We start from the raw sequence: 13,730 nt of genomic DNA, 5'->3' as shown, positions 1-13,730 counted from the left end.
AAACACACAGCATCCATAGCATATGGATATTTTTGTTGCATAGCAATGTTTTGTTATGGCACTATGTTGTCTTACTGACTTTGCTTACAAATAATGGATTTGGATATTTAGGTGTAAAAGTACAGCAAAAGGGCTGTTAGGGACTACAACAAGCTTCTTCACAGGTTATTGACATCACTAACCCTAAAAATATAGATAAACCTCGCCCCCAGGACAACGCAAAGACCATGTTGAGAAGAGCACATTTCAGAGTCTGTTCAAGCTGTCGCAACCGTATTTTCACATTTACTGCAAAACAGTACGTAAAACAAATGCAATAGTATGTCATAAAAGCAAGATGACAACATAAGTTATAATCGTAATTAAACTAAACTACACCTGTCAAATCTTCATGCGGCAGATATTCTGACTCTGAAGGGATTTTACAACAGTTCCCACATTAGCGATTTATAGATTATCATGACAGAATATGCTAATCAATGACTTGAAGATAGTTAACTCCACATTCAGAAACATCCTGTTTCTTTCTACATGTTGTCACTTCTTCTTCAGTCTCTCCATCATTGTCGGACTCGTTTGAACATAAAAGGATGAACGATTTCTGACATTTTCATTGCATGAGGTAATCCAAGCTGCTTATGCAAGATCTTGAAGCTCCGCCCTCGTCTTGAAAGCTCATTTGCATTTAAAGCGACACACAAAAACAGTGCATTTGTGCTCACCCTCAAAAATTGACAATTTTGCACATGCACACCCTGGGGACATCACAGACTTACTTTGCATCTTGTAAAAAGGGACCCCTTTAAGTTTAGAACTATAAATTGCCATGAAATGATGTGAGATATTTGAATTGTTCAAGCACTGCCTCTGTCCTACCCTATGCTTGTCTTTCTCCTTCTCTTACTATTTTTCCATTGTTAGCGGGATCCAGGCCTCTAAAGCAGCCAAATCAGGCAGGGTTTGGAACATCTGGCGCTGATGGTGAAATGGTTTAACAAGAGGCAAATGGTATGTGTGTGCGAGTGTGTAAAAGAGAAGGATTTATTTATATAGCTATAACTCTTAATGAACTAGCCTTCTACAGCTGCCCAAGATTGCCTATTCATTTTCACTGAAATTGGACTATTGTCACATTATTCAGTTCCTCCCTAACCCAAAGGTTTAGATAATTCCTGGGAATGGACGAGGCACAAAACCCAACCTCAACCGCATCTCTCAGCTTTTATTTCAAACCTAGTACAGGTCAACGAGGACATTTCACTTATATTGGCTCAAATCAATAGCAGTTAGTTAAATTATGTTTTACATTATATTTAACCTTTGCTCAAGAATAATTTGGTGTTCAGAGCCAGATTACTAGAAATGAAAACCAAGAACATTATTTCAAAATTAGTGTAGATCTCATTAGATGAATGCTTGGTCCCAAACTGTAGAAATATTAAATTTTATTAGTATATTAAAAATACTAAATGATACTAAAGTATTAAAAAAACTGCATGTAGATTTTATATATATCAATGACATGGTATCAATCAAACCTATTTTAGGATACATAAGAGTTCAAAAAACTCATCCAGTCATAAACTCCTACATTAGCTCATCAATTAATGGGTCTTTTATTGACTTAAATTTAGTGTTTGCATGGGAAAGTAAACACATAATATCATAACTAGAATAACTGCTAATAATAATCAGCAACCTAAGTATTATGACAAAAATCAGTCCGTGAAGACACAAAAAGGACCAGTCCAGTATACAGAAAATTTGGCCAAATATTTAGTTTCATTAAAGAAAACTGTGGCTGACCATTCAGAAGCAGAAGTTCCAGAACTATTCCAGAGACAACAACAGGCCTTTCTGGTCATTAGTGTTATGAGTTATATTATTAGTTTCCTAACACATGTCTTTATTCCCAACACTGCTTCTAAACGGTTCTCTCATTGCACTCTCTGTAGAAGCGCTTGAGCTGAATGAATGGAGGAGAACAGTAAATGGCCTTCACAGACCCTCCTGAGCACAAGAGCCAAACCATCAAGCCCACGACTATAAAGTGGAGCCACAGAGATGACACATTAGTAGAACAACCAAACCCTGACTTTCAACCCATAACTCAGATCCAAGGCATTGCTGATTGATATGTGTTGATAAACTAATCCGTCTTAAACATAACCAGAAGTTAATGGTGGGCATAGACCCATGATAGCTAGAAGGCTCCTGTTTTATCTGCTAAATGAATCCCATTTCATCTCTTGTCTGCTGAAGATTCTAAATAGACTGCTACTCTGCATGACTGATTATGATCAGTTGTGTGTGTTGTGTTTATAGCCAAATGATGCCAGAAATATTGCAATAGTCAGATTTGACTGTATCCTGACAGACTTATACTGAAAAAGTTGCACAAAAGGGCGTAAATTTGACCTACAAATTTTAATGAGCACTGAGAGTCAGGACCTCAGTTTAACGTCTTATCCAAAGAATGGTGCTCTTTGACAGTACAGTGTCCTCATCATTATACTGGGGTGTTAGGAGGACCCAGACAGACCACAGGTTGAGCACCCTCTGCTGGCCTCAATAACATCTCTTCCAGCAGCTACCCAGTTGGTCTCACACCAGGGTACCGACAAGGCTCAACCCTGCTTAGCTTGAGTGGGCAACCAGTCTTGGGTTACAAAGTTGAAGTAGGTGATTGGTTGATATGGGGGTTGAAGTTGGTCAGAGGCCTTTATCAGTAGTCGATGAAGTACCTGAAAGCCACACTTGAGTAAACTTTTGATATCTTACCAGGAAATTACTTAAGGGGGACCTATTATGTCCCTTTTTACAAGATGTAAAATAATGGTGTTTCTTAAAAAGAAGGCTGCATCCTACAAAGGCTACATATCTCGGCTGCCACTTCATCAAAAGTTGCTGAAGCCCATCTCAATTTGAAGGATCCTTGGAAGGCAACCTTCATTTTTCCTCCTTCATTTGTCCTTTTTTGAAGGATACATGATCGGATGTATCCTACGCAGCCTTAAATTACCCACAATCCTTTGAAACTTGTTACTGAGCTTGAGCTTGTTGAGTTTATTATGAAATATAAAAATAATGTTTTCGGACATTAAAGTATAATGTTATCTTTTGTTTGTTAAAGGAACACACCGATTTTTGGGGACTTTAGCTTATTCACTGTATCCCACAGAGTTAGATAAGTCCATACATACCATTCTCATCTCCGTGCGTGCCATAACTCTGCTGCCGTACCTGGTTGAGGCAGGCACCTGAAAATAGGCTAACTTCCATCAACATAACCAACGTTACAACCTGCCTGCACAGAAAGCGTGCTGCATGGGATTATTTTCAGGCGCTGCGTTATTATCATTGCACCGCTGCATTCATGGTACGGCAGCAAAGTTCCTTGATTATTACGCTGGAAGGAGAGTATAGTCCCTAGCCATATCGGTCTAAAAAAATCAACCAACAGACTTTTTCCAGGAGGAGATTGGAGCATTAACTTTTAATTTCTACATTTCCATAACTCATTTCTCAGGTCCCAAATCAGCACAAGATGGCAGCACCATAATTGGGACATTGGCAGGTTTATTTTTCTACAATGGAAGAGAGTGAAGGTGCGTCATCTTTTTTTACAGTCTATGGTTTTAATCCATCTTTCACAATCCACCTTTTTGAAAATCAAGTGTTGAAAAGACCCTCGTTTGTGAAGCAGTCCAGTGCAAACACATAAGACTTTAATTTAATTTCCGTGGTTCAATTAAATTTAACCACAATGTCCTCATTGACTCAGATGGTGGGAGTCTATGGAGATTCTTATGTGCATTGGCACATGCCAAAACACAACACAGCCTCTTTGCTTGCCTGCTTCTGTTCTTCCAGTCTGTTCTTCTGACTTTATTTTTTACTAAGTAATGAATATGCATCGGAAATATATAAGTGTAAAAGTAAATGTCTACATTTTATTTAGGAAATGTAGTGGAGTAAAAGTGAAAGTTAACAGAAATATAAAAACTCAAGAAAAGTATAGATCACCTCCCCCCCAAAAAAAGACTTTTATTCGTTACATTACACCACTGGCTTTTATGTGTAATTGCATCTGTAAACTGAATTTTAAGCAGCCACACAATAGCCTTAAACTGCTATGTTAAGATGCCTTTTGACAACATTTGACAGAATTTGGCTTTGCTCTTTTTCTTAGCGGGGTCTAAAAGTTTAATGACACTGTAAGAAGGGGGAGTTATTATATAAAGAGAAAGATTTTGCAGATGTCCTTGATTCGATTAGAGCACAAGATGCACATTTTAGATAATTCTGAAGAACATGGTCATCAGTTTTACTTTAAATCCCCTTGGACTCTGCTGTTATTAAAGTGAAATGGGCACATTTGCTATTTGCTTTAGTGGCATGTTCTGTCATCGTTGCATTCATTAACTATTTTCTCCCATAGCATTTCTAGAATTCATTTAGTGTATCTAGTTGAACAATAATATTTTGACTTCACAAGTCTTCTAGATGATAAAAGACATGAAAAGAGCCCATAGGAACAGAATTCTGAGTGGCTTGGCCATTGAGTGCTGATAACATAACATACATCTTTGCACCAAATATCAATAACATAATCAACATTGTTATATTAAGGTAAATGTTCTTAAAATTAATGAATAAACAAAGGAAAAATGAATGTGATCCGACAATTTTATTTACATGCAGGATCCAAGGCAGTGGCGTGAAGAGAAATGAGTTGAGATACAGCTGTATGTCACTGTAAAACAATATGAATCTGTCCAACACATTCACAGCTGAACTGCCAGGCTAGCCATGACGAATGATTTACATGTATTAGGAAACACAGCTGTGTTATTTTTTACTTAAAACACATTCGTCGAACATGAACATAACACTCTGAGGAGCCAAGTAGAGCCAAAGTTTATATTGGTATAGAAACTAAATAGTTGGAAACTGTGACCCACATCCAATCTACTGTATGTCCATGTATGTGTATTCATATGCATGCATCTCAGTGTGATGATTGAGTTCAGATCCGTATGTAATTGATTTTCCATGTGTTCTTATAGGTCCTAGGGCTTTCACCACAATGCATGCCAAATTAGGTTAAGATAGCTTCTGAATTGCCAAGCAAACTATCAAACAAAACTAAAACAACCTCAAATTGAAGTCAAAACACTTAGAAGTTCATTACTTGTTTTATTCAACTGACTATGTGGAACTAATATGGCAAATAGCCTCGAAAACCAGCTGTTTAATCTATCATTCCCTTGCAGGCTTTTGGCTCAGAGCTGCATATTTGTAAACTGCCCTCAGAAGGCAGCACTTGCATCCAGTCAGTGTCCGCATTGACCCCAAACATGCAATTTTCTCACCTCAAGTTAGATGAGACATATGTGGCATTTTGTTATCGGACATTATTGGATCATATTCATAGATACTGTGATACTGTGATAGTCTACATCTGTGGATCCTCTGACAGGACACACCTGTGTGAACTTGAGTAGAACTGACTAAAATGACAATGTCATTGAGAAAAAAATGATGAAGAAAAGTTACGTTATTTATTAGAAAAGAATGTGCAGGATTTGACAGCATATGTCATATACTTAGCATCTAATGTAATTGTTAAATTGCATAGGGATCCTTGGAGTTAGTTTCCAATGGGTTAAAAACATTAATACATAAAAACATCACCTAATTTAGCCGTACTCACTGTAACAGAACCTGAAAAGCTTTATGTTATGCATTGCATGTAAGATATGTATTTCTAACTAAATCAGGTGAACAGGTTAAAGTCCTCTCTCATAGTGAGTCTTATATGGTAAGTGAATGTCAACACAGCATTTATGGAGTGTTGCCATGCTGATAACCATACATTGGTAAGGAGAAATGTTAATGAAAAGGATAACTTACTTGTCTAGAACAAAATAGAGGTCAAAGCCCCCATAGCAGGAGGAAGCTGCTCTCCCTCTTTCCGGCACAAGTCCTGTATTTCCATTCGCAGTGTCCACCAATTTGACACAGAGCAAAACTGCTATCCTCCAAAGTCTGCACATTTTGTATAGCACTGTTTGAGTCAAGCAAAAAGTCAGGACTACAGGAAAAATAAAAAAGTGACCATGAGAGAAAAAGCTTCCACAGGATCCTTAACAATCCGTAATCCGTATGTGGAGACCTAATTTGGAGAAATGTGTTGTTCTTCTAGTGTCCTGTGGTAGCAGAGTGAATGTTTTACAGAAAAATTGAAGAAAATGTCTTTAAACAGAAAGAAGTTTCTAGAACTCAAATGCACATATGTGAATGTGCACATGCACCTAAAAGTCTGACACACTTCTGCTCGCTGCCCCAGTTGCTGCTAGATTGATGGGGTGTGGGAGGGAGTGAGGTTGTGTGTGTGTTTATGTTTGAGAATGTGTGTGTGACCATGTCTTTGCCAGATTCAAAAGCATTGTCTCTCTCAGCCCCTTGACTCCAAAACAACTTTCCATCCTCTTTTTTAAGCAATAAAGAAAGCCAAAGAGAGATTAAGATTGTTATTTTGCCATCTAGTGGTAAGAAATGTTAGTGAAAATGCTGGAGTTCATTGACCGCATCAATTGGCTTATTGGCCATATATAATTCGCCATATTGGCCACCAAAGATCAACCATTAACAGTTTAGGCACGAAGTTTAAAAAGTGTTAAGATAGTATTGATCTGTGCTGCTTAAATAAATAAAAAATATTTAAAAAAGTGCCAACAAACAGATTGTATTGATTCAGCTTTATTTATATAAAAGTGTACAATTCATTTAAATTCATTTCAAATATTTTCATTTTAATCACTTTTTTTTTAAAGTAAACTAGAATTTACATAATTTAATTTATATCATTCATTATTTAAACTGATTTAGGATTTAGTGCTCAGTTATTATATTTTTTATATATATGCATCCAAAACTGAAATATATCAAAAACTCTTCCAACCCCGGTAATGCACAATTCATGTTCATTTAAATATATTTGTGTTATTGCCCATTAAATCAGCAGATACACCTGAAGAATTAAGATTGAATTCTTTCTTTAATTCATGGCCGTCATTTACCAACAGCACCATGAACACATGGAACTTTCTCAAAAACTTCAAACGTGCATGTAGTGTAATCGTACTGCACCATGCACTTGTCAGGATAATTCATGGGCCTCGCCATTCTACAGAAATTAAACAAAATAAAAGAGATTATTATATATTATATCAATCCAAAATTGTCACAAAAAGCAATTGCTTCCAAAGGCATGAACTGAAAACGTGCCAGACTGAACACGTGCTGTGAACGACTGCCACAAGCGCAGGCGCGTTTACCTCAGCTCTCATCACGAGAGCTCATTTAGCTCATTCATCACACCTGCAGCATTTGTGCTGACACTTCCTCAGCAGCTAAATCACAATATATTGAACAATAAAGTTTTTCTGTGAACACGGTGGGAAAGTGATCCAGTCACAGTGATTCAGTAGTGTTGGCTTTGCCAGTAGCAGCGAAGCATTCTGGGAATTGTAGTCTTTCATCCCCATGAGACAAAAATACATTTTCTGTCTTTTCTCAGTATAGAAAGCACCAAATTCAAAAATAATTTCACATTTCTACTACATTAATGACCCAGTTTAAATACAGATTCATCTTCCCAGCGCTGAAGTACCTCTTTAAATAACTCAATTCTGAGGAAATCAATACAACAGGTGATGTCACAAGTAAACATTAAATATACTTACGCCTCACAGCAGCTCATGGAATTAGCAGAACAACTACAGTCCATACATTTTCTGTTTCTCCAAGAGGATCCAACAGGATGCCAAGACTTATCTGCTTGATCCTGGCAAAATGTAACTATCAAGGAAATTCAGAAAAATGGGTCATACTTTTTTAGTCGTGCAATAAAAGCAAAGTAAAGTTTATGTGTGTATGTACCTGGTTTTGCGTGATCCTTCATGAAGCATGCAGCATTGACCAGAGGAAGGACAATGCACAGAAACAAACCCAAAACCACAGTCCTCTTCACAGTCAACAAACACAAGAAAACAAAGCAACTGATTCAATGTTAAACTTGAAGTTATACCTGAAGCTGGAGTATTATAGTGAATTTAATTTTACAACAATGAATAATAAAAGCATGTTTGCTTAACACAAGTAAAGTAATTTGCAATGATTGTATTGCAAAACTCTATTATCATTGTCCGCCAGTTATAAAACAAGTATAATATATATATATTAAACTATGAACATAAGCAATGCTATAATGAAAGCTTACCATGTTTCTGCAGACAGTGATCTGATTATATGAAGCCAAAATCTATGCCTGTATTTAAGTGAACAGATGAGGGCGGAGCAATATGTAAATGATTTATTTCACAAATCTGATTTTTTTGCCTCCAAATTGTTTCATTACATTATTATTATTATTATTATTATTATTATTATTATTATTATTATTATTATTATTATTATTATTATTATTGCGATTATAATTATTATAAATAAACTAGTTTTCATGCTTTGGAATTGATCATTTTTTATTACAGACATATGACATGGCCACAAAGATATGTCATATTGCAATTACATTAACTACTTCAGCTCTGCGGCCCAAATTTGAATACGTCATAATTATTTAAAATATGCTGCAGAGCTGAAGTGTTTTTTAAGGAAACTTTACACAGCTGTTATATAGCTACTTGTAATTTTATTGAAGAGATGTAAAACTCAATATTCTCTACAAGTTGCGTAGAAAAACTTCTACTTTGTCTTATCTGTTAAGTAAAGTGCTGTTTGGACTTTGAAGCTGAAACAAACAAAAGCTCAGCAGCATTCCAGTGTACCTAATATATACCGATCAAACATTTGGGGTCAGTAAGATTTTTTTTGTAATTAATACTTCGACGGTTTCAGCTGCAGCAACAAACAAACGTTACAAACGCATGCACGCTTTTGTGGTCCAAACTTAACTTCTGGGTTAACTAAATGGGTAATCATCTTTCATTTTAATTGTGCAACAATATTTTAATTTATATGTTTTTGTAGTTTCAACATGTTTATTATAATCTCCCATTTCTGTCTTCAGTATTTGGGGAAAACAAATTTACTGACTTATCTCCTGGCTTTGTTAAGACATGTAAAAAAAAATTCGTTATAGATTTAGCTGTATGAAATCATAAAAGGTCATATATATTGATATCGAAAAAGATGCTACAATTAAAAACTGAAATGAGCTTAAACCAGCGGCAGGAGTCAGATTTCATTTATCACAAGTGAGAATTAAGCTGACAATATACGGCTGAAGGTTCAGTTTCAAAGCTAAATGTAAAAGTGCCCGATTAAGCGAGCTTGTCATTGTACTGTTCTGTTATGTTTTTCAGTTTGGGGGGGGGGGGGGGGGGGACCTTCCAGTATCTGTGCTGGAGGTGAGTACAATTCTGTTCAGCTCAATAGATCAAAGGTTGGTTTAACAGTAGCGAACAATCCTCCAGACTAATAGTTCTGATTTTATTTGATCAAAAAGTGAGGTTTGTTTGCGTTTCAAAACATTTTAAAGGGGGGGGTGAAATGCTGTTTCATGCATACTGAGCTTTTTACACTGTTAAAGACTTGGATTCCCATCCTAAACATAGACAAAGTTTCAAAAACTAATGTTGGACGTTTGATGGAGTATTTCTGTGTTAAAAATACTCCTTCCGGTTTCTCACAAGTTTCAGAGAGTTATTTTCGAGTATGGCTCGGCTTGACGTTAATAGAACGGAAGGTCCTTGTATGGGCCGTACGGGCTCTTCTCCCGGTAGGGTGCGCGCGCGCGTGCGCGTGACTAGAGCGAGAGAGAGGAAATGCACGCCGTAAACACTCCCTCAGGTGCAGATCCAGTCGTCCGTGAACACTTATGTCGCGCGCCGCGCTCCACTTTATTCCTATGGGTGACGTCGAGCGACTTCAACGCTTCAGCACAGCATTCCGGGAAGGCAGCGCTGCATTTGAATTTGTGCCGAATTTGTGCCGATTTGAACGCAGAAATGACGGGAAGCTTCACAACATCGCTTCAGTCGCGTCTCAAAGTGGATTTACACACCACTACTGTCACAGGACTTCACCAAATCATACCAAAGAAGTGTGTTTTTGACGGAGCGGTCCCAGCGATAAAGGTAAAAACTAATTCAGATGTCTGTGCTGTCGGCTATCGTTGCGTGAGTAAACATCAGTCAACGACACGATCGCGTGCTTCGTCATTCAAATGCGCTAACGGTTACTCCATTGTTGTTCTATGTATAACGTTACCCTAGTCTGATGTGCAAAACCGTTTTGCTTGCTACTGCTAAGGTTTAGTCGCATACAATAGTCCATAAACCGAATCATGTCCTCATAAACTGCGAGTAAAGACACACAAATGTTGACAGGCCTCTAAATACAGTACATACCACAGAGACGGACGTCCTGATGTTGCTGTTTCTCATGTTCAATTTATTTCTGCCTCAGATTTGATTGTGGATCATTATCTGTATTAGCTGAGATAGCCATGGGTTCCTCCACGCTTGAGGACGTCACCGCTTTGTTCGCGATAGTCATTCTTTAGCTCCGCCCACTCGATACGCCTCCAGGCGATCGTTTTTTTCCGGAAAGACTCGGTACAGCCCATATTTCTTTTAGAAATATAATAAAGCTAAAGACTTTTCGGAGATATGAAGGATGCAATACTACTCTATAGGTACTCAAGATTGACATGAGATTGACTGAAACTGAGTGTTTCACCCCCCCTTTAAGAATAGCATTGATATTAATATTAAACACACTTGTAACAAAGTTCATAAATATGGGAAGGAAGGAGGCAGGAACGGTGAACATTTAACAACTTTAATTAAATAAATAAACAAAACGACATGGACAGCCCCTCACGGACGACTGCCCACACACACATAATAAACCATAAACAAAACTCAACCTAAAGTCCAGGCCTGGTCCTCTCTCGTCCTTCACTGGTGTCGCTCGTCCTTATATGCCTCCAATCTCCGTCATGAGAGGACTCGAGACCGGTGTGACTCGCAGGTGACGCTTACTCGCCATCACGCCCCGATCTCGCTCGCTCCTCCCATGTCTCTCGCTCGTCCACCTCCCAACAACACCATTCAAGCAATTTGCTCCCAAATTGGTATAAAGTATAATCCGTGCGGGAATTCATAATGGTGCGCATTATGAATACAGCCTCCATTCTTCGTGAAAGATTTAGAAATACGCACAGGAAACAAAATCCTTGCAAAAAGTATATACAATCTGCCAAATCCTGGCCAAATCAGAGATGCCGATTTGCACAGGACTACTATTATCACAGGACCTCTGTGTTCGGCGAAATATGGTAGGTAATTTGTGGAGGAATTTTTACTGTACAAATTACAGACATGGCCGATTCGCACGGGTTTAAGATCAGACATTCTCTGAAATTATTACAAATCACCAGAGCTCCCCAGATAATACTAATCCTGTGTGAATAGGGGTTAAGTTAAAAATTTTGTGTGAACTAACCCTGGACTGTGTAATAAATGCGCCTGCGCTTACCTTTCAATTATGCAATTTGTCGGAATAACATGTTTCTTTGTTTCATAATATAAGAAAATGAAAATGTCATGCCATGCCATGGGACCTTTAATATGATTTCAACTCTATGTCTGCTGTGTGGTGTTTAATTTGTTTTCCAGAGACAGTCTGACATAGACAGTCTGACCCTTATCTCTGGGCCCTGACCAAAAGGGCATTGGAGAGAGAGTTCCAATAGATGAATCCCGTCTGTTTTTAGTTACCCCAGGACAGGACAGAAAGGTGTCTGGGGTGTGGGGATGGTATTGGGGGGTTGAGTCTCCCAGTTGTGATTTTTTCCCATTTATATATATAGTGTGATTTTTCCTATTTATGTAGTGTGATTTTTCCCAGATGCCTGGATTTATTCCCTAGCCCAACTCGCTCCGACTTTTTAATGCCCCATAAGGCCGGGCTTCGGCCAATTTTCACATCATACCTAAAACGCAGGCCGGGCTTCGGGCCTTTTTTAGACTTCTTCGTTTTATATTTATTTTATCAATTAAAAGAAACAATGAGATGTGCTGCGCTGGTGGAAACAACATGAGACCATGATAGCTTACACGACTGTCAAGACTGGCTCGCACAGTGTTCAGAGTCCACGCCAGCAGCAGTGCATGTTTCTTCGGCGCAGCTGCTAGAGTTATGGCCTTTTTACAACTAGTTCCATCTTCTAACCAGATATCTATTAAATTGTGAAATGACCAGGAGTAGGCGTAAATGCCTTCCGAGATTCTTTGAAGATGTATTTAACTCCAATCACTCAAACAAACCATTTCAGAAGGTGGTCTGAAAGCATTTCAGACAAAACTAGAAGTGTTAATGTACACCCTTAAAAATAAAGGTGTGTACATTTACACGAACCAAAAATTGGCTTTCAAAATGATGCCATAGAAGAACCATTTTTGGTTCCCAAATTTTTGTGAAAGGTTCTTTAAAGAACCATTTTTTTCTAACCATTTTATAGTCCCAGACAGATCCAAATTTCCAACTGTTTGTACTCATTCATGGGTTTGTTAAATGGGATGAGTACCAATAACCCCAGGAAAAGCAATTCCTAAAGTGATCGATGGGTGGTAAGGCCTGATGGCCCAACGTGATAGAATGACAAAAATAACTGGGCTTTGAGATATGTTATGATCTGTGTGATCTAAACAAAGGGCTTGAGGCGTTCTGTGAGTATGCAGAAAAGGCCATAAACTATATCACTGCCCAACGTGATAGAATGTCCAAAATAACTGGACTTGATGTAAAGACTGATCTGAGTGGTTTTAGCAAGGGATTCGAGGCTGTTTGTGAGAGAGCAGAGAATGCTGTGAAATGTGAAATAATGTATCCTGCTGCCCCCGCCCCCGCAGTCTCTTCTCATGCTATGTTCCAGTTCGTTTTAATTATGCCTTTCACTCGCTAACTTCCCTCCGTCTCGTTCACTCGGATGTGCGTCATTGCTTACGTTGCATGAGTGCCCACTACTGGCAGAACATTTGGAATGGACTGAACTGGAACGCCCTAAGCCCTCGATCACTTGGAATCCACTATGGAGTTGATTTATTATTAGTTTTTTTCCTTTACAAAATTGTTTAGGGCAGCATTCTATAGGTGTTATAATTGTCTTTAGCCCTATTTGGACAGGATTAGATTAACATGGGGACGTGGGGTTAAAGTAATTTTACCTCAGGACGTTTGTAATATTAATGACCAATTTGATAAGACATCTCAGTAAAACTAGCAGAAGTGGGAGGAGTAACTCGCTTTACGTACCACAGTAATCTACTTGTCGTCATGTGCGTATGACATTGCTGTAATCACGTGAGCAAACCTGGAGCAAACACACAACATGCGCCAGTCTGAACGTGCTTTGATAAAACTTTTCAATAGGAAATGACGGGATTTTACCATACATTTTTAAAGCGGGTCTATTCGAACGGGATTAGTATTACCCTGGGTCATTTTTCCAGACCTTTTTACAGAAGGTAAAAGTCTTGGTAATCTTTACTGACATTGTCCATAATGATTACAGAGATGGCACATTCGGAAGGGACTAAAATCACATAAAACCTCTGGTAATAATTCCTTTACCCCCACCTCCCCATGTTAAACTAATCCAGTCCGAATAGGGCTTTTAATAGATTAAAGAAATT

The 13,730-nt window shown here is 38.1% G+C and overlaps 2 protein-coding genes across 2 annotated transcripts in view; both read right to left on the bottom strand.

Annotated features, from left to right (window-relative positions):
* Positions 1-6,333, bottom strand: part of antxr1a (ANTXR cell adhesion molecule 1a) — a 74,218-nt gene extending 67,885 nt beyond the window's left edge. The window contains exon 1 of the mRNA XM_067413049.1: positions 5,917-6,333. Coding sequence (XP_067269150.1) covers positions 5,917-6,059 — 143 coding nt within the window. The 5' untranslated portion in view covers positions 6,060-6,333. The remainder of the gene's footprint in view (positions 1-5,916) is intronic.
* A 416-nt stretch (positions 6,334-6,749) lies between these two features.
* Positions 6,750-8,308, bottom strand: LOC137038023 (beta-microseminoprotein A1-like). Its single transcript, XM_067412461.1, has 4 exons — positions 8,288-8,308; positions 7,948-8,032; positions 7,752-7,866; positions 6,750-7,192 (listed from the first exon to the last, which is right to left on the bottom strand). Exons 1-4 carry the CDS (start codon positions 8,288-8,290, stop codon positions 7,078-7,080), a joined length of 318 nt encoding a protein of 105 aa, XP_067268562.1. The 5' UTR covers positions 8,291-8,308; the 3' UTR covers positions 6,750-7,077.
* Positions 8,309-13,730: the final 5,422 nt, after the last annotated feature.

Source organism: Pseudorasbora parva, chromosome 13 (genome assembly GCF_024679245.1).
Source record: "Pseudorasbora parva isolate DD20220531a chromosome 13, ASM2467924v1, whole genome shotgun sequence".
In the NCBI taxonomy this organism is placed as follows: Eukaryota; Metazoa; Chordata; class Actinopteri; order Cypriniformes; family Gobionidae; genus Pseudorasbora; species Pseudorasbora parva.
Note: the sequence above shows the minus strand (reverse complement) of the source record. Positions and strands in the feature narration are given on the sequence as shown.

Bases quoted from the DNA above. Each gene is read 5' to 3' on its own strand.
- LOC137038023 (XM_067412461.1), bottom strand. The intron at 7,867-7,947 runs GTACATACACAC...TTTCCTTGATAG, and splicing joins GAAGGATCACGCAAAACCAG to TTACATTTTGCCAGGATCAA. The intron at 7,193-7,751 runs GTAAGTATATTT...TAATTTCTGTAG, and splicing joins TCCATGAGCTGCTGTGAGGC to AATGGCGAGGCCCATGAATT.